This window comes from Alternaria burnsii (genome assembly GCF_013036055.1).
Source record: "Alternaria burnsii strain CBS107.38 chromosome Unknown 731, whole genome shotgun sequence".
In the NCBI taxonomy this organism is placed as follows: domain Eukaryota; kingdom Fungi; phylum Ascomycota; class Dothideomycetes; order Pleosporales; family Pleosporaceae; genus Alternaria; species Alternaria burnsii.
The window spans coordinates 1,368,173-1,392,346 of record NW_024066115.1 but is presented as its reverse complement, the minus strand read 5'-3'; the positions used below and the strand labels follow the sequence as shown (position 1 = coordinate 1,392,346).

At 51.2% G+C, this 24,174-nt stretch overlaps 7 protein-coding genes across 7 annotated transcripts; 3 read left to right on the top strand and 4 right to left on the bottom strand.

Moving 5' to 3' along the window:
- Window positions 1–64: 64 nt before the first annotated feature.
- On the bottom strand, window positions 65–2,658 carry GT037_007114 (sulfate permease 2; the record flags this gene model as incomplete). Its single annotated transcript, XM_038932161.1, has 3 exons — window positions 65–1,572; window positions 1,620–2,321; window positions 2,373–2,658. The coding sequence occupies 3 exons, from the start codon at window positions 2,656–2,658 to the stop codon at window positions 65–67; spliced, it is 2,496 nt and encodes an 831-aa protein (XP_038785633.1).
- Window positions 2,659–5,433: 2,775 nt separating this feature from the next.
- Window positions 5,434–7,941, bottom strand: GT037_007113 (nucleolar protein 14; the record flags this gene model as incomplete). Its single annotated transcript, XM_038932160.1, has 1 exon — window positions 5,434–7,941. One exon carries the CDS (start codon window positions 7,939–7,941, stop codon window positions 5,434–5,436), a length of 2,508 nt encoding a protein of 835 aa, XP_038785632.1.
- Window positions 7,942–8,206: 265 nt separating this feature from the next.
- GT037_007112 (uncharacterized protein) lies at window positions 8,207–8,859 on the top strand (the record flags this gene model as incomplete). The annotated part of the gene is made up of 2 exons (XM_038932159.1): window positions 8,207–8,249; window positions 8,303–8,859. 2 exons carry the CDS (start codon window positions 8,207–8,209, stop codon window positions 8,857–8,859), a joined length of 600 nt encoding a protein of 199 aa, XP_038785631.1.
- A 147-nt stretch (window positions 8,860–9,006) lies between these two features.
- On the bottom strand, window positions 9,007–13,385 carry GT037_007111 (vacuolar protein sorting-associated protein 53-like protein; the record flags this gene model as incomplete). The annotated part of the gene is made up of 9 exons (XM_038932158.1): window positions 9,007–9,562; window positions 9,619–10,401; window positions 10,448–10,563; window positions 10,613–10,891; window positions 10,940–11,643; window positions 12,121–12,786; window positions 12,836–13,088; window positions 13,138–13,162; window positions 13,216–13,385. 9 exons carry the CDS (start codon window positions 13,383–13,385, stop codon window positions 9,007–9,009), a joined length of 3,552 nt encoding a protein of 1,183 aa, XP_038785630.1.
- Window positions 13,386–14,788: 1,403 nt separating this feature from the next.
- Window positions 14,789–15,610, top strand: GT037_007110 (mrna 3-end-processing protein yth1; the record flags this gene model as incomplete). The annotated part of the gene is made up of 2 exons (XM_038932157.1): window positions 14,789–15,009; window positions 15,064–15,610. 2 exons carry the CDS (start codon window positions 14,789–14,791, stop codon window positions 15,608–15,610), a joined length of 768 nt encoding a protein of 255 aa, XP_038785629.1.
- A 1,862-nt stretch (window positions 15,611–17,472) lies between these two features.
- Window positions 17,473–19,644, top strand: GT037_007109 (uncharacterized protein; the record flags this gene model as incomplete). The annotated part of the gene is made up of 3 exons (XM_038932156.1): window positions 17,473–17,851; window positions 17,897–18,091; window positions 19,424–19,644. The coding sequence occupies 3 exons, from the start codon at window positions 17,473–17,475 to the stop codon at window positions 19,642–19,644; spliced, it is 795 nt and encodes a 264-aa protein (XP_038785628.1).
- A 3,374-nt stretch (window positions 19,645–23,018) lies between these two features.
- On the bottom strand, window positions 23,019–23,943 carry GT037_007108 (uncharacterized protein; the record flags this gene model as incomplete). The annotated part of the gene is made up of 2 exons (XM_038932155.1): window positions 23,019–23,596; window positions 23,652–23,943. The coding sequence occupies 2 exons, from the start codon at window positions 23,941–23,943 to the stop codon at window positions 23,019–23,021; spliced, it is 870 nt and encodes a 289-aa protein (XP_038785627.1).
- Between the last annotated feature and the right edge of the window lie 231 nt (window positions 23,944–24,174).

The following is a 24,174-nucleotide window of genomic DNA, read 5'->3' as shown; positions in this document are numbered from 1 at the left end:
CTGACAATATATATAAATACTGAAAGAAAGCCGCATTATCACTACCGAAAGACCACAAAATTATCTAGTGACTCTTTCTCTGCGCATTGGCCAACGCACTGTTGAGCGCAGCCGTTACGTCGACATGGAACAGCGGTCTGTTCAGCCCTTGAACAACCGCTATCCGGCCCCTCTGCCTAGCATCACCAGCCTCTACATGTCCGTACGCCTTGCTGTGTTCCAACTGCTTTGTTATGCTTTCGGTCTCCGAACTGTCACCCGATTCTGGATGAGCTGCCTCGATATCGTGACTTCGTACTTGCGATAGTGCGCGTTGAGCGAGGAGGTTCTCGCGTGCTTCTGCTTGCGCAGCAGCCGAGTCTGAACCGCCGATCTCGGCGACACTGAAGATGGGTTTCCAGCGGTGCGCTATGCCGCTGTCAGGCGTCTCGGGAGTGTAGTAACCGAAACCCGCTGCAGCAAGAGAGCGCTTGGTCCACCGGTTGTTGATGTTGCAGAAGTGCCAATCAACTGTGTCTGGAGCCGCATACTTGTCAAGCTGATTCCTTACATCAATCAGGTTCTGGATTGAAGTAAGATCGACGTTGTTGACAGATGAGAAATCGAGGATGATGGCTTTCAGCGTAGGTCGATCGTCTTGTACTTGAGCCTCCTTTCCACGAGGGCCAGGGTCGTTCCATGGGCGGTCGCCGGGTCTGTTGTACGTCGCTTGATTTGTACGACGCGTCTTCGCAAATATGATGTCGGTGAGTTGATCGAGGTAGTGGTTTGCGTTTGGATAATTGAAGCCTTCGCTAAATCGGTAGATGAAGATACCTGGGTAAGGGTCCTCTAGCTGAATGCTTGGATTGGATCCATCCTTGTGATCAATAGGCAAGAAGACTTCACGGATGGAGTGCTCTCCCTCTGCTGGTTTCTGCTTGAAACCGGGCGATGGCATCTTGTCTTCCTCATGCGGGTCCAACAGATGGTCGCCGATAACGGAGTGAATCTTGGCTCTGCCCATAAAACGACCCTTGGCTTTGAACAGACGGAAAGCGAACATGCCTGCCGATACGGAAACTGTAACGTAGATACCGTTTTCGATGCTGGAAAAGACTGTAACCAGAACACCAATGAAGAAAATGATGACCTCAAGTGGTGAGATCCTCCAGAATTGGTACACGGTGTTTGGTGGTGTGATCAAGTCAAGCACTGCGTGGATGATGACTGCCGATAGTGCGGCGTTGGGAATGTACCAAAACATAGCCGGAAGTGCATAGATAGCGAGAAGCACTACGATGGCCGTAATGACACCTGCGAAAGGCGTGCGAACCCCAGCCTTGGACTTGATGGCAGTGCGAGAGAAAGAACCAGTTGCGGGGTATGCTCCTAAGAAGGGTCCCAAGCAGTTGGACACGCCGATGGCCACGAGCTCTTGCGATGGGTTGATGACGTAATTGTTCACTCGTCCGAACGACTTGGCAATGGAGATATGCTCGATGAGCAGGACGATGACAGTAGACGGTAATTCGGTGGCGAACGACTTGATTATGGGGATTGTGACCTTGGGTACGCGAGCGTGTTGGAATCCTGAAGTTGTAAGTGATGTATCTGATCAAGATTAAGGAGCATCTTACCTCGTGGAACAGTTCCAAGAGTGGTAATAATTGGCTTAGTTCCGTTGGCTTTGTGCTCTCGGTTTGCTAGGTAACTGAACAGAATGTACAGCAAAATAACAAACACCGTTCGCAAAGTGTTGATGAAGAAGAACAGCTTCGCACGGGTAGGGAATCGCTTTGCGAGCTGACCGCATGTGAAACGAATCGCATAGAGAAGGAAGAGGCAAGTCAGGCCGAATGATGCGTTAAGGTTAGTTCGTCCAAGGTACTTGAGCGAGTTGATCACCACTTTGTACGTGGGATCCCTAGTCGAGAAACCTGTGATACCCATCATGGTTGGAAACTGTCCAGCAGCGATACTGAGCGCGGAACCAGTCATGAACGCTGAGATTGCAGGCAACGAGATGAGATCCACAATCCAGCCCATACGGACAAGACCCAAGAAGAGAACGATTGATCCGGCGATGATGGCCAACGAGGATGCGATCATGTCTCGTGAGATGCCCTGACCGGCTAATTTCTCTTCCGCTGACAGCACAACACCGCCAGTGACTGTGGATAGAACTGCGACGGGTCCGATGGTGATGTCTTTGGAGGTAGCGAAGAACCAGTAGATGAGGACGCCCATGAACGAAGAGTACAATCCGAATTCGACAGGAAGCTCAGCAAGCTTTGCGTAGGCCATACCTTGGGGGACGACAACAGCACCCACGGTGATACCTGGCGAAAGTTAGTAGCTATACAAGACAATCAAACTATAGCTTGACATACCAGCGACAAGGTCACCTATTAACCATTGTACGTTGTAGCGACCTATCCAATGAAGGAACGGAAACAAGCTGTAGCAATATTCTCTGAACTCGGGTCCACTGGGAAGAGTGTCTTGAATCCATTCTTTCGCAGTAGGTTCATCCTCAACATATGTATCTGCGGAGTCGATGGTGAAAACGCTTTCGCCTCGTGTTACGCGCTCTGAGCCAGTTTCGTTCCGGTAGTGCAGGTCGATGCCTAAGACCTTTGCCAGGCTGTGGCCGACTTTATTGGCTGTAGAAGCCATCGTTGGGGTAGGAGTTCTTCAACGCGTTCGAGCAAAAATGCACTGGTTCAGCACTTGGAGGGCCACGTGCTTGAAATCCAGTACCAAGTTCGACAAGGCCGAATAAGCTTCAGAAGCAAGGACAAGAGTTGCCAGGCGTCTGAAAGTTTATCTATGAGGACCAACGGCCTGGGAGGCGTGCACAAGCACAGCGCAAGCAATCGATGGCTTGGAGCGAAACGCACGCGGTCTCTCCAGAGCGAATAGCAGTGTCGCGATGCCGGTCTGGGCTGCAGGATCGGCCCTGTGAGCTTCGAAGTCGAGATAGCTTGGGAAGCTTGAGTGTACTGAATGTGGGAAGGACCGAAGCCTTCAAGACGCCTCCGAATTGCTTGACCTGGCAGAAAATTGCGTGATCGCTTCCGTTACTGGATCGGAATTGGTTTTGAAGGGATCCGATGTAGGCTACTGGTCGACGCGCAGTCGGGGAGATGTCGAGGCAATAAGGCCACTGCTATGGTAGAGGGCTCGAGGTAGGTAGGGGGTATTTCCAAGCAACGCCCGGGTGGAGGGTTCTGACAAGTGACATAATGCTGCCCTGATATGCCGATCAGATCTAACGAAGTTCAAGCGACTGTGACGCTTTTCGCCGCGGTACCGGCTTCAATCTGATGGCAGATGGGTCGAGCTTGCAAGGGTATGCGGGTGCGGCGACAGGGATGGCGCGCGAAGGATGTGATGGTCGCTCACGGTTCGCCCTAGTGCCCAATAAAAAAGGTATGGCCTGAATTGCGTGCTCGGGAGCAAAGATGTCGACTTCGGTGTGCGAGCACGCCAAGTGAGCTTGGTGAATGGTTGAGCTGTGGCATAATTGGCACAAACGGATCCTTCTAGAGCATTCGTGATTACAACCTCATTTGACGTTCTGCTATTTGCAATACTGCTGAGCACAGAAGCCAGCTCGACGCCTCTACATTACGTGCGTCAATATCTTTGCACGTAGTATCCTCCAATCAAAAGAGGGGGGATTTTCTAAATTCGGGGGGTCTTTGTTGAGCGCCTTCGTGATGTCGAAAAGTCAGTTCTGACGTCATGCTCTGGGGAAAGCCGGCTGTGCGGATACGTTGAGACGGCACTTGGATTCGACGGGAACTTGCATCCAATCCAGGGCAACCGTTTCTGAACACCACAAAGCGCCCGTGATCGATCCGATACTAGATCCGCTGCGTAGGAGAAGTTTGTGGGTTCAATTAAGGTTCTTTGCAGGATGGCAGCCGCACGTGGGGAAAACTGGTCTTTACTAAGCGAGCAGGCGCCATTCAACGTGGGGTCCTCGTCCTTTTAGGAAACGAAGTTACAAGAGGTGCATACCGCCATTGTCAATTCTATACGCCAACTCAGCACCATTGAATGGGTTTTCACGATACTTTGTGTCTGGATTTCAAGAGCGGGTGGCTAACTTTGTTGCTCTGTTTGAGGCTCAATCCTTCCGTTGATACGGATAGGTTGCTTTCCACAGAAGTGCTGCATCTACATCAAGCTAGTCTCGCGCGTTCGGCGTCATCACTCCCCGACTTCCCCTCCTGGCTGACCCTCAGTCCTACGTATTCGCATCCACACGGTTGCCCACCTTAAAGATTTGCGCGACACGATACCTCCACCAAGAGTATCCAGTGCTGAGTCGAGTCGGATCAATCCGTCCGTCCAATCTAGGCGAACGCTACAATGTTGTAACGCGTGTAGACGTGCCCGCTTGAGACCCGCTCCTACATGGGTCTACTATGTACAACGTCTATCAAAAAGGATCACTCCCAGCAATTCTCTGCAAGGGTTGGCCGAGTAAACAGCACCGAGATCTATTCTTCACCTACTGCAATGGAGCGAAATAGGAATATGCCATCTCTGGACCGATGATCCTTAACAACAAAAAAATGCATTGTTATTAGTTAACTACATTTCCTGATCATATGCTGTTGTAGACTGCAGCACAGTAGAAGACTTACGATCTCAGCGTTCCTAGTTTTTTTCTATTGCTGTTGTTGATAAAATAAGGAAGTGCTTCAGTCTTTGCAAGTGGAACGGCATGCAGAGATCTCGAGAAGTAAGATGTAAAGTCTGGACTGTTAAATCTATACACCTGATTTTTCAACGAGCTCATTGCTCCAGAAGACTCGAACTTTTCCCTTCGGCTTAGATGCATCATACCCCTCAGCCGGCAGGCTAAGACGCAGTGACTTGCGTTGGTCGCAAAGTATACTGTAGTAATCAGCATCAGATCTTGCATCGTGGGGAAGCGTATATTGCTTCACGTATCGCTGCGTTTCTGGGGTGTGTGAAGTCATCTATCATAATCCCGATCTTGATTTGGTGAACAGTGATCGGTAGGTAGTGAATAGTAGAGGACTAGTGGTGTGTGGGGGGTTTGCTTGAAGGCCAACGGGAGTTGTGAGCAGACAATGTTTATAAGACGAGGCAAATATAGGTTCTACTTGACGAGAAAGCGGTGCATAAGGGTCAAGGTGAGTCCTGAATTACGATCAACCATAGAATTCATCACAATCAAGTTACTAAAGGTATATGAACATCACGGCGACAATCACAAAGTTATTGATCGAATGCTCAAAAACGATGCCAAGAAAAATAATTTTGTAGTCGACTGATATACGCCAACATCACGAAGTGGCAGCAGATGATTAATGCATCAATGCTGCTGTCTTCAGTACGAATCCATTCGACAGCGCCAGTACCAATGCGCGACACCCAGCAGTACTCACTCGCTGAAAGTCACTTTCACATCTAACCCCTCTTCCTAGCCTTCTTCGCCCGATCATAAGCATTTTTCTCCCTGCCCTCTTCACCCTGGATCTCTGCCACAAGCCTCCGGTACTTGGTCTCGTAAGCTTTGTCCTTCTCCTTCTTCTCCTTGAGCGTCTCTCTCGCAATGAAGTTGGCGTCCTTGCGCAACTCCCTGAGTGCACCTTTCCTCTCGCGCTTGTACTCCTTCTGCAGCTTCTTGGCCTCTGAGCGCTCCTTATCAGGGTCATAGTGGCGGTTGGGATCGAAGGATTCTTCGAATTTGGGAATACTGGACTTGATGGGTAGGGGACGGTGATGGTGTAGGAGAAGGGGTCGCCGTTTGGAGCGTGCAAGGGATATGCGGGCACGGAGATTCTGGTAGGTAGACGTCTGGTTTGCGGACTTGAGGGGTGCAAGTAGCGGGCTGAATATCTCGATGAACGCGGATGAGGCACTCCAGAGTTCGGCGGCAGTGATGACGTTCTTGCTGTGCGCTGCCAGGAGGGCGGGCGTGGCGTGCTCTGATTTGAGGGCAAGTCCAGTATAGCGTACAAACTCAGGAATGTATCGCTTCGATAGTCTTTGGTATTGCAGACATAGCGCACCAACGAAAGCACCCGTTGCAATATCTGTAGTAGAAGCAGGCGAGGTAAGTCCCATCCAGCGAGCCATGAGGGTGACGGCGGGAGTGACGACCTGGTGGAAGTGATCGGAAGTGGGGAAGATGGATCCAATAGCAGAAAGTAGAGCCAGATCACCTGATGTTGGGTCGTTCGAAACCTGAAGCTGCTTCAAATGTTCTCGGAATTTGGTAGCAATCTGCACAGGGTATGACCGCGACATGGAATGGATATGACGGACGATCGCTTCAATCACAGCCAAGGACACAGCTGGCGTCTGGTTTGATAGGTAGGAGACATGATCGATGAGCGCACAAGCGAAGTCGGCAAGCTTGTTCTTGTTGTCCGAATGCAGCCCAGCATGGTAGAGCGCACGTATCCTCTGGATGACAGTGGAGGTATCGTTGGGAGTAACATCCTTGAAGACACTCAGTAACTCTTCGTGAGTCCGCGGACATTTATAAGTAAACGCCAATTTGGACGAAGGCTCAACACCGAGAGTAAGGACGCCATTGACAGCCTTGGGTTGCTCTTTCCGCTCCGGCATAACGTGCTTCAAGAAGTCTGCGTCCTCCTCGTCCATGGCCATTGTGTCGTCGATTGCAGAGCCAAGATCAGACTCATCGTCGGACATGTCGGCTTCTGAGTCGGTAGCAACGAGGTCATCGTCCATGATGAAGTCGTCCTCGTCTTCAACGCCGTCGGGTCTCAGTTGGCCTGGCGCTTTTAGTCCGAACTCGGCGGCGTCGTCTGGTAGGCTGTCGTCATCTTCGTTTTCATCAAGCTCCTCGACACCGTTTTTGCGTGGTTCTTCGTCATCGCTGACAGGCTCTCCGTGCATTCTCTTCATGCGCTTCTGTTCAAGTTGCTTCAAGCGATCTGCCTCTTCTCTAGCCTTCTCTTCTTCCGTCTTTGTTCGTTCTGTCGGCTTCGCTCGCGAATCTTGCATCAGTTGGCGCACACGTGTATCGTACTCTCTGTCCTTGTCTTGCTGTGTGGCTCCAGCTAGAAGTGCAGCACGGTCGGCGTTCATGCCAAATTCGTTGACCTGGGTGTCCTTGGGCTTCTCGGGCTCGGGCTTCTTGTTGATGTGTCCCCGCAGAGCGGCCAACACGTCATTGAGGTCCTTGTCAAGCTCGTCTCGTAGCTCATCGTCGTCCTCTTTCTGTGCTTGACGCTCGTATTTATGCTGCTTCGACTTGGCCACGACCTCCTTCATGACCTCTGCCTTGCTTTTCTTCCTCTCTGGCTGATCCGCAGCCGCATCGCCATCCGCGTCGCCGTCTTCATCGTCTCTCCGCCTCTTCTTCTTCAGGAAGCCATCTTCGCCGTCACTTGACCCAGCAATGCTTGCCGCATCATAGTCTTCCTCTCCAATCTCATCGTCGAAACGGAGAGACTGTCCACCGTGGGTGAGCTCAACCTCGTCAGCATCATCCTCAAGGTCAAACATATTTCCGCCCCTCTTGCGCTGTTGTTCCCTCTCAAAGCGCGCCATCTCACGGTCCTCCAGGCTCATTGTCGGGTCATCTTCACCTATTCGCCTATCGAGGATACCTCCGACCTTGTTCTTGCGATGCATCTCTGGAAGCAGCGACTTCCTACGTGCCTCCTCGCCTGCGCTCTTGGTAACACCGGGTCTACCGAGGATCTTCTTGGGAGCATTCTCGGCCTGCGCAGAGACATACTCATGCTTGTGGGGGCGCGCAAGGTGCTTAAACTCGAAAGGATTGAAAGATTCGCGAATCGAGGCGAGCGCAGAGGCTTTCCGTTCGTGGTGGTCGGCGTTCTTGGATTGCGACTTCTTCTGCTTCTTGGATTTCTGCGGACCGGTAATGCCTTGTTCGCGGAGCGAGGCCTTTAGCCGCTTTAGCTGTGAGGGCGGCATGTCTGTAGCTATGTCGAGGCCTGGGGACCTATGAATGGGATATTCGGCGCTGAGAGAGCTCGTGGACGACACGAGATGGTCGGCTTGAAATTATTTCCCAGACCAAGATTTCGGCATGGATGGCCCCTGTCTAGCGCCACATCCCTGCAGCCCGCTCCCCACTTTCACGCGCGACGGCCGTCACGGCGCAAGTGCACTCACGACGGCAGCATGTCTCCAAGCCTCGTCGCCATATGCCTCACGCCATGACCAAATACACCTCGCTATGGCATCCAGCATACCCGACCACTGGCTCTGGCTCGGCCTCGGTACAGACCCCTCTCACCATCGACTAACCCAGCCCCACTAACCCATCTTCCAGGCGTCTTCACATTCATAGCCGTCCAGCAAGTCTCCCACGGCCTCCAAAACATGCGCACCCTCACCGAGATCCGAAACCCACAGAACATCCCGCAACAACGTTGCACCATCCCCTCCGGCCCGCCCACTCACCAAGAAGATGCCATCAAGACAAGTTCTCTCTTGACACTGGCGACAAGCCACAACAACGATATCCGCGCCTCGGCTACAAAGATCCTCTGCACGCGATTCTACGCTTCCAAGTCCGCCAAAGACCTGCTCATCAAGGATCTGTACTGTGCAGATGGAGAGGTGTTGCATCGCGCGCAGTTGGCCTTCAATCTGTTAGGCGACATGGGTGTCTGGAGAGACGACTCCCTGTTGCCAAACCATGGGTTCAGGTGGGATGTCGTCCAGCCTAGAATGGGCGGTGGCTCTCAGGATGAGTTGAGGAGGAGACGAAGAGAGGCCATGGTGATAAGTGACGGGGACGGGCTGATTGGACGTGATGATGTTTACATGAGAGATCCGGGGAGGGAGGAAGAGCAAAGTGATGATGGTTTGTTCGTTTCCTCTTGAAGTTGCCGACTCGGGGACCGGATGCGGAACATGAACTATTGAACTATGATACCCCGATCGTGTTAAGATCATGAGCGTTTGATGTAAGTCTATTGCTGCTTCAATCTTCTGCCCAACTGTAATGGCGCATATCACTCTCAACTTCGTCTATCGTCCGTCCTCACTCCGTCCAAATCCTCTGAACCCTCCCACATCCCTCCTGAAGAACTTGCCAATATTCTTCAAATTACTCTCCAGGTTCGCACCTCCATCCGCACCTCCGGCCTGCTGCTGGCCCGGCGCAGGACTACCGAATCGATCAACACCATCCCTTGCAGCATTGACGAGCATGTTACCCAAGCCTGCTGCGTCGAATCTGCCCCCACCAAGACTCGGCGTTCCCATCGTGCCCATGACGCTTCCTGCCGTACTTCCAACGCTACCTGCTGTCTGAATCTGCAGTGGCGTAAGGAAAGGCGAGTTCTGCACGAGGTTTTCGTGGTTGGGCGATGCACGAAAGGCAGAGAAGAGGTCGAGAAGCTGAGTTTGCTCAGCCTTGCGGATGCCCTTGAGATCAAGAATCTTGCGGAAGTTGGTGTCGGATTTGTCGGCAATATGGATAAGGTAGGCTTGCACGAGGGCTTCTGGCGGCGAAGGACGAACTTGCAACGTTTTGAGAAGAGGATCGATCTTGGACATGGACTGATTTACGCGTTTGATGAAGCTTTGGCATAGTTAGTAGTGCGTCGGCGCGACTCGGAACTGACTTGAGTAACATACCTTGCTGGTGGCGCTGTACCAGGCTCCTCATTGAGGGTAGGGAGCTCCGTGAAACCCTTCTTTAGCACGTAGGAATCCAGCAGCATCTGCTCCGCTCCAACTTCGGAGATTGGCTTGCACTGCATTATGTTCGCAATGTACGTGGAAGCCATAAGATCGACAAGGTTGTCGCTGAAAGCTCGCGCATACTGCTGCTTGTGGAGATGCTTCAGGATCTCTCCAGATCTTTCCTTTACGCTACGCAAAAGTTCAGCCACATAACTACTTTGGTCGCCAACACTCTCGAGCTTTGCCCAAGGTGTGTTTCGCATCTCCCTCCAGCTAGGTTCGCACGCCATCTCGACTTTTCGAACGAGCATTCGGACTGTGGCACTAGCGATACCCATGAAGGCATCAGCCTGACTCTGCAAATCAACCTTTTCCTTAAAGTCCTCGTCTATGCGGCCTCTGATCTTCTCCTCCAGTTGGTTGCAGGTCATATAGCAATAATCTGCAGTGTTGAGGATGAGGACAGCGTCTTCGACGGAAGGTCCTTGAGCTCCTGCTTTCTCGCTAAGAAAGTAGTAGAGCACCTGTTGCCCGTACTGATCCAGGTACTTGGCAAAGGTCATGGATAGCTCCTGTAACCTCGTTCCAGTCGAAAGCTTAGCGCACTGTGCCAACGTCAAACGATAGAATTGGAACAGCTCTGTTGATGAGGGTATCACAGCTTGAGGGGAGAAATCCTCTTCTGGGTTTCGGAGGGGTTGTTGCCGGTACTTTGGTATGAGATTGGCGAGTTGCCTACAAAGTCAGTCTCGTGATGACCAGGTAAGTGTGTGTAACATACTTGTCTTGGGATTCGACCCAGAGGCTCATGTAGGGTTCAAAAGCCTCGGAGATGGCCTGACTAAAGCCATGCGGTCGGTCGTCCTTGGAGGCTACTGTGTCCATTGAAGAGCGAGACTGCACAAAGTAAGCATGTAGTTCGATATGATAGCCCGTCTTCACAAACCTCATTAGCGAACCGCCTTTCTAAACTGTGTTCAAAGTCAAGTGTCTCCTGCAAGCACGAAAGAAGCAGTTCGACATCCAAACTCTGCCCATCGCCTCTCCGCACAGACTTTTGTAATATGGACTTGAAGTCTTCACGGGTTCCTTCGCAAAACGAGTTGGCCAGCATCTCATTCACCCGCCAATAGGCCGGGAAGATGGAGGCATGTTCGACGTCGTATGTCTTCATCATCCGGTTGAACCAGCTGTATCTTCGTCCAATATTGTCTAATGATCCAGCCTGGTACCATTAGCGTGCTATCACCATGAGCGAACATGGGTGGCTCACTTCATCGTTGCCCCGGAAGACCTGGCGATACTCGCGCAGCTGCGTGTTGCAATACCAGTTGATGAGCCGGGTGCGAGCATGTTCCCCGAGCGCATCGATAACCAGACAGGCTTCCGCGAGCATGGCCTTTCGTGACGCCGTTTCCCCCTTGGCGAATGTCACCTCGAAATCCTCGCAGACCTGCTCCAGCAATTCGCCCTGCACGTCCGCCACATTGCGACTCAAGGTCGCAATCTGGTCTATAGAGCGATAACTCTTGAAGTGTGCCACAAGTTGTATCACAGCCTGCAACAGTTGTGCGCATTCCCTGTACTGTCGCGACTTGCTCAGACTCCGTAATTGTTCGTAGGCCGTCGTCAACATCTGGAGTCGCTTCAACGCCGTCATAGAGAGCGTCAGGTTCTTCTTTGTGCTATCCAAACGCTTGATGTCTGCAGTCATCTCGGTGATGGTCTGTTCGGTCTGCATGGCCCGCTCCCGGACGCTCTCAATCTTCTTGAAGAGATCAGCCAGCTCTGCCTTTGCAGCCTGTATACGCTGGACGCTGTCGGCGTCTGAGCTAGACTGGGAGGCGACAACGCCGGCAATGTCTTGGTCAAGGTCATCCTGGTAGTTGCGAAGGGCGTCGGAGGTGGCAGAGACGGAAGAGAGCGTGGCGGGGTGGGAGAAGAGGGCGTTGAGATGGTCGATGGGATCGTAGTCAGCTGCATTGAGCGTCAGCGCCGGATCCATGCCTGTGATTGACCTTGGGACGGCGTACTAGATTCCAGCGAGGTGGAAGGTGCAGGCATGTGGTTCGGCGGGAGTCCGCATCAATCGCATGCGCCCGCGGTACACGGTTGCAATCGTTGCAGCGGCGGACAAGGCACGTTCAGGGTCCAAGGCGAAGAGAGGCACGTCTCGTATTCTTCGGGAAGCACTATGTGCGACGTGGTGTTATCGGCAATACTGCGATCTTCTTCATGCTGCAACGAGACAACATCCCACGCACCCCAGCCCTCAATCAAGGGTCTGAGGGTCCAAGCTCGTCGCGCTACAGTAGCCCTTGCGTAGGGCAACATCACCACCGAACACACACGGAGCACAAACAGCAGCTTTCAGACACAACAGGACGCATCAATATGTTTGGATGCTACCTAATCTCAAGTTACAGCCACGTAGCTTCTATTGCGGGAACAGACCTAGGAAGCCATTATACACCAGACTGCGATCCTTCTGAGTGAGGGAGCTTGCGTCGCCTGTACCGGTCCAATAGAAGAGTCCACCTAGTCCGTTTTGTCGCACATAGTTGGCCTTCATTCTGACAGTTTGCGGGGTATCGTATGTGACTAGCCCTCCGTCACCACCAATACAGTAGGCTGCGCCCAGCTGCTCGTCTACGTGCTCTTCCGCACCCGGACGGGGCAAGTCTCGGTACTCGAAGGTGCCCTCCTCTCCTGCTTGTCCGGAGAACGAGTGACCTATACCACGGGTTCCGGTGAAACTTCGGCCGTATGCTGGCACACCCATGACGATCTTGTGTCTTGGGACACCTTGCTGCATCATGTAGGAGACAGCTGAGTGGCAGGATATTGCGGCTTCGGGACTGTGCGGAATGTGTGGTGTGAATAGTTGAGCTTGATGACCACACTTTTTCACCCAAGGCCCGCTGTAGTCATAAGCCATGAGGTTGATCATGTCCAGATAATGCGAAGCGTGCGCCAGGTTGATATGCTGAAGGGCCCATTCGCCTGCTGGAAGTGCTGAGGAGAGGGTGTATTGGGGCGCCGGCAAGTACTGACGGAGTGTGGCCAGAAGAGCAATGTAATCCCTGCCTTGGCTGGCATCTGCAGGGTGTTCCCAGTCGACTGTTGCCTGTTCAGTAAAAATATCGCCATTCTGAATCAATATACTGACTGTCGATGCCATCGATACCAAATTGTTGTACCAATGCCAATGATGTCTGAGCAAAACGCTCACGGCAGGCAGGGTCTCTAGCAACACCCGCAAAAGGCTCACTGCCTTTCCCACCGCCGCCAACAGATAGCACAACCCGTAGTCGGGTATACTTTCGCTTCAACAGGGCGAAAGAGTTAAGACATCCTTTTGCTGCAGGAATGTCGTCAGTGCCTGGGACATCGATTTGAGCATCCGCCCATTCATCACTTAGCTGTAGAGTGAGTCAGTTAGGGAACCTTGGATACACCTGATGTACCTACATATACAGTTCCATCGTCTTTTACCCTGTTGACATGTTAGTCCATGTATTCAGTAACCATCTCCAGTCATTAGCGTACCAGGCAAAGGCGTAGAAGACATGCGAAATGACATCGTAGTTCAGCGATACAGGTGGCTGATCGCGATAGATGCGCCAGTTAGGATAGTAAACTCCGTTCCAATACATAGCTTGCAGCGGTGTGGAAAAGGTGGTGTCGTGATCAGGTGGGTTGAAGTAGTGTCGGCTCATTTTCGGTCGTCGTAAGCTATGGCTTAGCTGTGGCTAGCTTCCTGCACGTCAGAACACCCTGCAGGTAAAGGCCGGCAGCCGGATCGTAAAGGGTGAAGGCTGAACGGATATCGGAAGCTCTTTGTCGTGTTAGGGCTTGAGGTATGGCCTTGGTAATGAGGATCGGATAGGTGTGCATGTAGTACAATGGCAGGAGCTACATGTACCGATTATCTGTGCAACTTGGAAGATGATTGAGAAGGAAGGCGAATAAATGACTTCAGGTAGTCGACAACAATTCTGGAACACATCCTGCTTGTATGTAAATATAAATGGAAGGCTATCAATAGTGGCGCCAGAAGCCATCGGTGATGCAATGTCTTTGATGATCGCCTCAAGGCCAAAGTACCGCGCAGCCATCCTAGAACGAACGAAGGCTCTTATGCGTGACTTGCTATAGCGGCTCTACTACAGATTAGACGGTGAAGCCCAGTTTGGCAACTGATGAGCTACGGATTCACACTAAGGTTGTGCCACCAAGCATCATTGATCGTAGGAGGCAGGCCTGGGGTGCGAACGAAGCTGCAGTTTCCTGAATATTCCGGCGTCGTAATGTGGACCCTAGTGCTTCAAGAGCAAACTGCTCGAATCCACCCGAAATGGTTCGACTCTACCCCATGCAAGATTATGGTAACGCGAAGATGATTGTTAAAGCAAGATCAGTGCTGAGCCGAAATGGCTTCTCAGTGGGTTGCAGAGTGACAGGTAGGATACTGACTGCTAATTACACGACCAGAAACGTTCTTCCGGACATTGTGGGGAGAAGGCATCGCGAAATCGGCTAGAAAGATACCTAGGTAGTAGCCAAGAAGCATCAGACACCATGTTGCAGGAGTAGTGACCGAATGCAAAACCAGCCCCGCATGGAATGAAAATCCGGAAACGATCATGGCTGGCTGCGAACACATCGATGAAGACGCTCACATGTTGCAAAGCGTATCGACGGGCCGTGAATAGTGAAGCAAACATGGAAGAGCGTCTCCATGCGTGGGGTTCCAGGGTTGCATCAGCTGTAAACATCGGTTCGACGGCACGTTGGAAATGCAGATGCAGTGGGTAGATCAGGGTAAGTCAAAATCAAGCGGGATGTAGCCGCCATGTAAGACGTTTCTGGCAAGGTGCAGTTGTGGATACGGGAGTAGACGGTAATCGCCGTGTCGAACAAAGAACCTTGGAAGTCCGCATCTTCTCTTAGCGTCCACGTGAACTCGCGTCCTTGGATCTTGGCAGTGATGCTGCGCATCTTCTAGCGTTTGCGACGTCACATCAACAGCGTAGAGCCACAATTTTACTCTCTCTATACACATCGTGTAGCGCTCACTTCTATAAGACGGCTGAAGCGTATCCGTCTACAACGCGCCACCATGACCGAGGTTATGAACTCCGCCCCAACGCCAGCATCCGAACCGAAACCCGTGGAAAGCCAGCAACCACAATACACGTTCAAGTTCAGCGAGTTTCTGCGACGCGAATATCGCTTTGGCCTTAGCCCTGACCGTCCGGTATGCAAGGCATACCTCCAGGGTCACTGCCCAGATGGCAATAGGTGCCCAAACAAACATAATGTCTCTTCATCCTATAACAAGTATGTGAATCTAGTGGTAAAGCATATACCACCTCTTAAGCTAACACGGCTCAGTCTAGTATGCAAGCATTGGTTGCGTGGCCTATGCAAGAAAGGCGAAACATGCGAGTTCCTTCACGAGTACAACCTACGACGAATGCCCGAGTGCTCCTACTACGCCCGGACACAGACGTGCTCCAACGGAGACGACTGTCTCTACCTACACATCGACCCCGAGGCCAAGCGCCCCTCATGCCCACACTACGATAGAGGCTTCTGTCCGCTTGGGCCATACTGCGCGCTCAAACACAACAAGAAGGAGAAGCTTTGTCCCTTCTACCTCTGCGGCTTCTGTCCCGAGGGCAAGAACTGCAAGTACGGCGCACACCCGAGGTTTCCTGCCGACCTCAAGAAGCCTGAGGTCCGTGTGGAAAAGAGCCCCGAGGAGCTCGAGGCCGAGCGAATAGAGCGCGAACGAGAGATGATGAGAAGAGAGGAGGAGGACTGTGAGCGTGACGAGAGGAACGGTCATCAAGGTGGCCGCGGTTTCAGGGGCAACTGGGACCGCAAGAAGCGTGGAAGAGGAAGGGGCAGAGGTGGCAGGGGACGAGGAGATTATTGAACGGCTAATCCTCTGCTTGTTGAAGCTCCAGGATGATGCCAAACGCACTCGTTCTATGCGGCGACTGAACATGGCACCAAGCGTGTGCTGGGTTCAAGCCGAAGAGTAAGAGAGACAGAAAGGATAATGATACCCCCAGGCTCAGTCCTAGTATTAAGCGCTAAGTAGTCGGGGCTTCGACGTGAGTGGTCCCTAGTGATATCGGTCTGACACCCGAGTTGGAGTCCAAGAGGCAGATGTACACAGATGATTTTAGGATGATGGTCACGACGAGAAAGCACAGTAGGGTCAGGGCGTGAGCCGACATAACGGGTACGGTATAAAGTATTACTACTATGTTATTCTTCAGGACAACTGCTCGCGACAGGCTTGACAACCATTTTTTGATCGACGTTAACCTCCTGTCAACGAACTTGATGAATGTGATAGCGTTTCATCGCTATATTACATGTGAACTACATCAAATCAGATCGTGGTGGAGGCTTTGGATTTCTCTTCCAGAAGGAAACCGATATGCAGGAGTGGACGCCAATACGATTTTGTTGTTTGCGTATCTCTTTTGTTTAAACTTCGACCATGCTGCTAAATTGCCCGATGTCAAGGGCGTGCCTGCAATGAGACGATCGATAGCCCGAATGAAGATTCGTTCCGCCTTAGCGTACCGCCCAGCACTCAGTGCTAGTGCAACTGCTTCGAAGAGTAGACCAACCCCAACACCATTTCTTGCAGCTCAGTTATGACTGCGTTTCTTCCACATTCGCTGCACATCATTCGTTCTTCGCATGCTAGTTGCCGTCTATTGGCAAATCGGCCACCACGAGTTTGCAAATACTCACATGTCTACTTAGATACCCACTAGTAGCGTACAGATGGTCTGGCGACATCACATCGAGCTTTCCATTATTATCTCGAACGGCGCCTGCAACTTCACATCCTCGGTGTCGATGATGAGCAGTTAGTGGGCTACCGCCGTCCCTGCGCTCGCCATACCCCCTCATATCGCAGGCTTCACTGTCTCACGTTTAGAGCCGGCGAGAAACGTTCTATTTATCCTTGGAATTCCTACCAGAAACTCCGGACACCTACCGCAGCCATCCATCATCTTCAGAAGCGAGCTGCGCTTGCCATAGGGAGAACACATATGACCTTCACGGCGCTTCAATTCTCAGCATGTGTTGAATATACACGTTGTGTCTGTCGTCTTGTTGGGTTTCAATTAATGTTGTGGTTGCACAGATTCCTCCTTGATGTCGGGGGCGCAGGCCTTCTGCCAGTGGCTTTGCAACTCCACCACCCTTGAAGCTTTGACTGCAGCTATATGGGCGTCTGCCCCCGCACCTAAGCTACGAAAATCAAATCAGCAAACACCGTTCATTGCTGCAGCCCGAGACAACTTGTCGATAAGCGCGAGTTAAGCACCACACCTCTTTTGTGGATCGTCCGGGGACCGAATTCTGACGAATGCTGAGCATCACAGCGACGGTTTCTTTTGTCTTCATGCTTCCAAAGCTGACTACATTAGCATCTGACAGGCGAACATTTACGCAGATAATGCAGTTTATCTTTGTGGCTCGCTGGGTATATAGCCTTACAGCGCGACGTTGGATTCCAATACTGCAGAGGCGCGTCGACCCAAACCCACTCAGCGAAGTTCGATCTACATCTTTTGTTACTTTCAGGCTTTTGGGCAGTATTATCTAGTACTGTCTTAGCATCTCTCCAGACGTGCACTTTTCTTATCGTTTCCTAGCAAGATCTTGTCTCTTGGCGAATCTGTTTTCGCATCCCAACCACTTTCTCGGCTTTTCTTCATTCCTCGGATCTCCAAAAGTCGTAATTATTCTCTCCAGTTCGTCGGGGAAATGGCGTCCGTAGCCAATTACGCGACATTGCAGCAAACACCCGCCTCGGCACCACGAGCCGTAGCGAACCCAGGCAATCATCCAACACTACACAATGAGGGTTATCCCAGGCTCGCCTTCTTTTTATCGCAACACACCAGATATCTACATCTGCGAAGATTTTCCGCGCTTGCGATCCGCCTTCTGCTCTATCGTCAGCATAGGTTGATGGGGATGGAGAAAGACCTCTTGCATCTTGAAGATCGCGATGCTCAGTTCGATCCGGACTTCTTGAAGAATTTTGCCCGTATCGACGCAGAATACAACACACCTGTCATCGTTCGAGAAAAGACCCAGGGCAGACTATATGAGAAGCTCCAGAATGAATTGAGGGAATATGGTAAGCAGATCATTGCTGCAGTCGACGTAGATTGACCAAACACAGAGGAGGCCCTTCTAAGATTCAATCGCCTTGCTGGTAAAGGCTACGATGCTGCGGAGCTTCGTGACTTCCAGGTTTTCTTAGACCGGAATGATCTTTTGGGACTTGATGCTGCGATTTGGGGCTCTCAGAATGATCCCGAGGGCCATGCATCTGACATATATCAGGTCGTAGATCGATCAAGTCCCAGTACGATAAGTAGGTTTTTCCGGGATAAATTTGTCTCGTGGGCTCCGTACTTTCCAGACTGGCTCTGGGTGCTCTTGACCTGGTCCAAAAAACCCCTGGACATCTTTGGATGCCGCAATTTCAGCGAGCACAGAATTGAGGTAATAACATTAACGATCGGGAATCTCACAGCCTCGTTGCTCATATATGCGGCCGTCACGTCCTTGTATTTCACAGCTGGACGTGCGTCCAGCATCGCAGGGGTTGTTATTACATCCGTAACCATAACGGCTTGTAGTCTGTCGTTTCGTAATCAGCAGTTCATATCTATGCTTGCGACGTATGTAGAACCTCTATCTCTCTTTTGAAGACTTATTTATGATGTAGGGTATGTGCCGTACTTGTGACGTTGCTGCTCAACGACAATCCCGAACAACGTCAATCGATCCAGACCGCTACGCGTTGAGCAAATATACCGCATGCAGCAGGGTATGTATCGATCTGGGCATGGTCACCATGCAAGAGTACGTACTGGCGCGGTGCTGGCAGTTATCACCGGAGGCCGTATTACACAGACTTTGCTAACTTCTCGAAACATAGAACTAATAAGTACTGCTAGGTCACAACGATATGTTATCTGAGCTATCCAACTAGCAACATTCGGACCAGGCAGGAATCCGATTGGAGTTGAGTTGCGGCCTATTTCAGCCTAGGGTATTATGCGCTAGACCTACATTGGCCGCCATGGTAATATTTTACCAATACCGAAGGGAAATGGCACACAGACAGTGCACTGCAAAGTTCGGAGTCCCAACGCACGTGGGTACGGAACGACTAGATTGCGTTCAGTGACTAGCTGCCAAGCTAGAGCGGTGGCTGTTGAGTGGTACGAAGGCATTGAGCGTTGAGACGATGCGAAGTCGAAGCAGTCTCCGGAGCCTTTGCTATTGCCGCGCAGAAGCCCTGGACTATGAAGAAGACACTTTGCGTTGGCTGGTCGCGAGACCACTCGGAGCTATTGCGGGACGGAGCATCGTGCCTTGACTGCTTGAGGCTGACCGGCCATGCATGCCGCCTGCGCGTATCGAAATTTCACGTAGAACTCGCACAACTAGTCTTCTTGGGCGGACAGGTAACGCACATCGTCAGACTATAAACCTTTGGATTAGCCCCCCCTCTCAAGTTGTCCAGCCTTCAGTAATTCGTATTACAAGAACTTTATCAAATTCAACTAGCTCGATAAAGGGACGATGTCCTTCAACACACAGCCACACGACTCTACGATCGTATGGCACAAGGATGGTACGGATACCTCATTCTTCTCAAACACACTCTTGGATCCATACTGAGACTACCGCACAGCTTTGGAGAAGGGCAATACATACGCAGATAAGTGCGCAAAGCGAGAAAAGGACATGCGACAGGCGCATGAAGCGCACGAGGCTGCGTCAATCCTCTATCACGACTCTTCGAATAGGCCTCCAACACAACAACAACAACAGCCCACTGCAACGACTAGCCAACATCAAACCACACCGTCGAACCATCAGGGCGTCCAAGGCGCCTCCTCCGGCTGCCCTTAAGCATCTCACGATCGCAGGCGTACATTGCTTTTTGCGGCGGGACACCGCGGTCCTCGGAGGACGTGCCACTAAACCGGACCTGTCATTGCGAGTCAGAGATCTGACCGGTGAAACAATATTCGGAAGAAGCGAGAGCAAGGGTAAAGATACGGTGATGATGATCGCCGTTGTGCTGAGAAGTGATAGCGGGATCGTCTGGGCCAACGGTCTACTATTTCGAAATCTCCAGTGGAACAGTATTCGTTTGTCGGTGTTACCAAAGCCAATCAATTCCAACATCTCACAGGAGTCTGCCAATACATAGCAAGATAAACTCATCGCCGTCCACATCCGCCTCTTCGGATTCTGTCCTGGTGACGCTGTTGTGTGCCAGAAAAGCCTCCAATCTCGCTTAACAGGCCTGTTAAATCTCCGCCCAGAAGGAGGTTGAAGGATTTTGAGAATTCGCCGGTAAAAGTCGAGGCCCGTTGCTGCTCGCAAGGTGGACCATGCACTCTACCGATCGCAAGGGACTCGCCCTAGCCGTGGGGTCTCCATGAAAGGAGATCGGACACCTCCATAGTGGCATCCACTTCTCTTTCTACATGCACGCTAGAGGGCATGATGCCTGTGAGTCCATAAACAGAAGTGACCCTCGGATCCTATGGTGTCCGGGGTTCCGTACGCAGAACTCAACAAGCAACCCAGCCTTGCCTGGACGCAGAGGTGGATGTGGCATCTGGGGTATGTGTAGAGCTCCGACGCTTGCGGTGCCCGGAAGCCGATCAAGGCCACCGGCAAGGCGCGTCGATTGTTTGGTCAGCTTCTTGTTACGTGTGAAAGACGCAACGAGACCTCTCACATGAATGTCACACCATACCTGGGTTCGATTCTAATCTTCATACCGCGTCTTCCGCATCTTTCGTTTCAAGGTGCGCACACATCGCCTCCAAAGTCTTGTAAGTACGGGACCCATGCGCACCGTCTAGGTTCTATAGGGTATGCATAAGTCGTACTAATATGATGTATGACTTAGTTGATGAGCAAGACTAAGAACGAGCACAGGGCTTACTCCAACGGTCACTCAATTCCTGAACAACGGCTGCGCTGCTTGAACCTTACCTCGCCGCACTCGTCAATCTGCCGACCGCAAGTACCGCAATCCCTTACCAACCGCACCCACGCGACGATCTCACGAATCCTTACGCATAAATCGCTGAACAAACCATACCGTTGGCTTACGGGAATGCAACAGCGGACGCTTCCGTAACGTTGGAATTGCTTATCTCGACCGCCCGGATTAGTCACTACAAAGAAGCTCATTTCATCTGAGATACAATTATCCAGCAGCGACTTCGCATCGTAAAGACGTATCTTGTTCTCTGTCTTGTCAGTACTCCGGGGCAGGAGGAAGAACACCCTTAGCGCGTAGGTTAGTTACAATTCGTACGGCGGTACTCGCTCCGCAGTTGCTGCAGAATGCTTCGACATGCAGGAGCGGAACCCAATGACTTGAAGCGCAGGGCGCAGAGTATGTGAGATGGGTCTGTTCGATGACAGTACTACTGCCTCGTAGATCTGCCCATCTGTGCTTCGGCAAGAACATACTGTATGCGCAGCATACAATAGCTGGAGTGGGTCTTACTCACTCGACTCGTTAGAGGGATTGGCAGGGACAAAACAAGCCAGCAGTAGAAGGGAGAATGTGGAAGGTCACACACTGCTATGCTCGTGTATATGTTCTTGGTAGTGAAAGGCCGATATATTGTGAGTTTGTTGCATAGAACACAAGCTGCTGAAAGCGTGGTAGAACCTCTGCTGCATTAAAGGTTGTAACAAAAGTCGATATCTCGTCTGTCTAACATATGGAGATGTCTAGAGAATTTGCTTTTTGCGCGACGTAGTCCTTTACATGGTTCCTCCATCATGACGTCCCCAGATAGAATGTATATTGTGATCGATGAATGACATCCGACCCTGGTAGGTCCCTGATAGTAAACCACTGAATCGGTGTCGAGAAAATCGTGTACGATAACAGTGGCGGTGTGAAGGAAGATACTAGCTGAGAACTAGACTAGAGATGTCAGCAATCTTCTGGGATGTGAACGATTTGCACAGACTGGCGATATACCAAATGTTTACTGGAGATTAGTGGCTATCGAGAGCCACACTGCATCATTCCCTCGATCACTGCTCAACTATCACAATTGGAGCTGGCGAAGTATTAATGGATGACTGTCTGGAGGGATAATCTGAACTCACGAAGCGGCTTCGGTGGGCTGATTGGCACTCTAGTCATAGCTAAGAGTCTCGCGCGTTGAGGCTTTCTGATGTAGTCGGCGTTGGTTTTCGAAAAGTGATAAAGAGTTAGGTGGCTCGAAGATTGGTACATATACTGAAGATGAGCTCTAGGGATTTGACAAAGGAGTGCTAACTAGCAAAGACACAATCCAGCGGTTAGTCACTGTGGTTGACCATATCGGCCCGGCGTGCGGCTCTGATAATACAGAGGACCTATCTTGGAGCTTTGCAATGGGATTCTAACCAATATTTGGGTAAATTAAGGCATTCCACTAGCTGGACCTGGGTGCCGCTATCTGACGGCCCTCCAATGGTGATAATTAATATTGCCAGCTCGCATTGATGCCTGTGCACATATCTCCCCGCCATGATAAGTTTAAGACGTTGCCCGATCGGATGCCATGTAAACGGTCGCGCAGGAGAAATCTTGGCAGAGATTGTCGATCGGTCGTGGTTCTCTCTAGGACATTAGCGATATCTACCATAGTTGTTCGATTCCTGTTCCATCACCCAATCGACCATTGTGTAGATTGTGCTATGAGGGCGTAGGTATTGAGCGTCAAATGGCAGCCTTACACGTCTAAGACCTCTAACTATGATTATCTTGTATCAACGAGAGAGATGACTTGGTCCGGCCCTGTGCTGTCAGTCGAAAATCGGCAGTAAAGTCAAGGTTCACTGAAGGACTTACAACCTGCATTATCACACTGCATGGTGCCTGGTTGGATAAATATTGTGCGGAGAGTTATGCTTCCGGCACAGACGCGTGCACAATGAGATGACAAAGAATGCAGGAAATTAACGACTCCAAACCAGAGTGAAGTATTTAAATAAAAGAAAGTACCTACCTGAGTTAATACAGTCGACTCCTGATTCTAAACAGTGGCAGACATGAGTACAGAGCAGACCTATTCTTTGGTATACGCGGGAAAGTACTCAAGCATGGATGCATCGTATCTATATTTAGGTAGGTCAACCTTGGTACGCAAGGGTGAAAGAAAGGCCCGATGCCATGCACGAGCCTCAGCAACGTCACAACCGCCACTCGCAATCACTCCCCATCTCTCACACCAACCTTATAGTATCCGTTACTGTCAATCCATACTCCTTGCCCCCACAAATATTCCACCCACGGCAAAGAAGGCGCCCGTAATTGCGAACATGTCACTCCGCTTTAACGTCGGAACGCACAAAATCAATAATGCGGTAAGCATCAATCCAAATGCACCGAGCACAACGATGCGCCATTTCTCAGACTGAATACTGCTGAGAACCCCGAGGCATGCGGCAAAGAATACAGGAACATAGATGCCAGCGAACACATTGGCGACCATAACAATCTTTTCGAGGCCAACAAACTGCTCTGGTGCGGCTCCTTCCTCCTCGGACCGTTCCTTTGAACCGCGAGCGATCCACTTTCGCAGGCGTATGTTGATCGATTTGAGATGACGGATTGCGAAGCTTGTTAAGTGGTCTTGCTGATCTACTTCGCTGGCTCTCAGGGAGCAAGTATCCGCATGCGAGGGGACTTGACTGTATACGGTAGCATCCTCGTTTGTCGGCCCGAAACGACCATCTTGAAATGCTTCTGTATACTCGGAGAAATGTCTAGCCCATATCTCGGGCTGACTAGGCAAGTTGGCAATGGCGTGGGCGAGGGTAAGGTCTTTTCCTGTGTCACTGTTGGTCAGCATATCGCCAAGCGCAACGAGTAGAATGTGACCGACCGTATCGCCTGATCAACTTTTTCAAGTCTTCGATTTTCGCCTCCAGTGTTGGATCCTGCTTTTTCACGTAGCTTTGAGGATAGTCTATCAACGTGTAGACGCTGCGAGTCCGAGGTACACTATGAATGTTTGCGACGATCTCGTTGCATTCTCGGATCTTCTGCTCGATCTCCCAATTCTCATTGTATAACATCCAAGACCAGTAATCCAGATATCGACGAAACTTTGCAAGCTCTGGGTCTTGAACGAAATCACCGTATAGTTTTGAGTATTGATATCGGATACCCTGCATCCTATTCGAAGGTCGAGATCCTCTACGCGTTCGTTAGTTCTGGACTAACCAATCGGGAAATTTCTAATCCTGGTTCAGACTGGGCAGGTTGCGAAAGGATTGCAAAAGATCAGGAGAAGGCTGTAACGCCTTGGAATGGATAATTAGGGTAGTCCGAGCCCTGCGAGTCATGGCCTTACTGGATATATATCTTGGACGAGATCTCGCCTTGCGCGAACGTCACTTGTGACC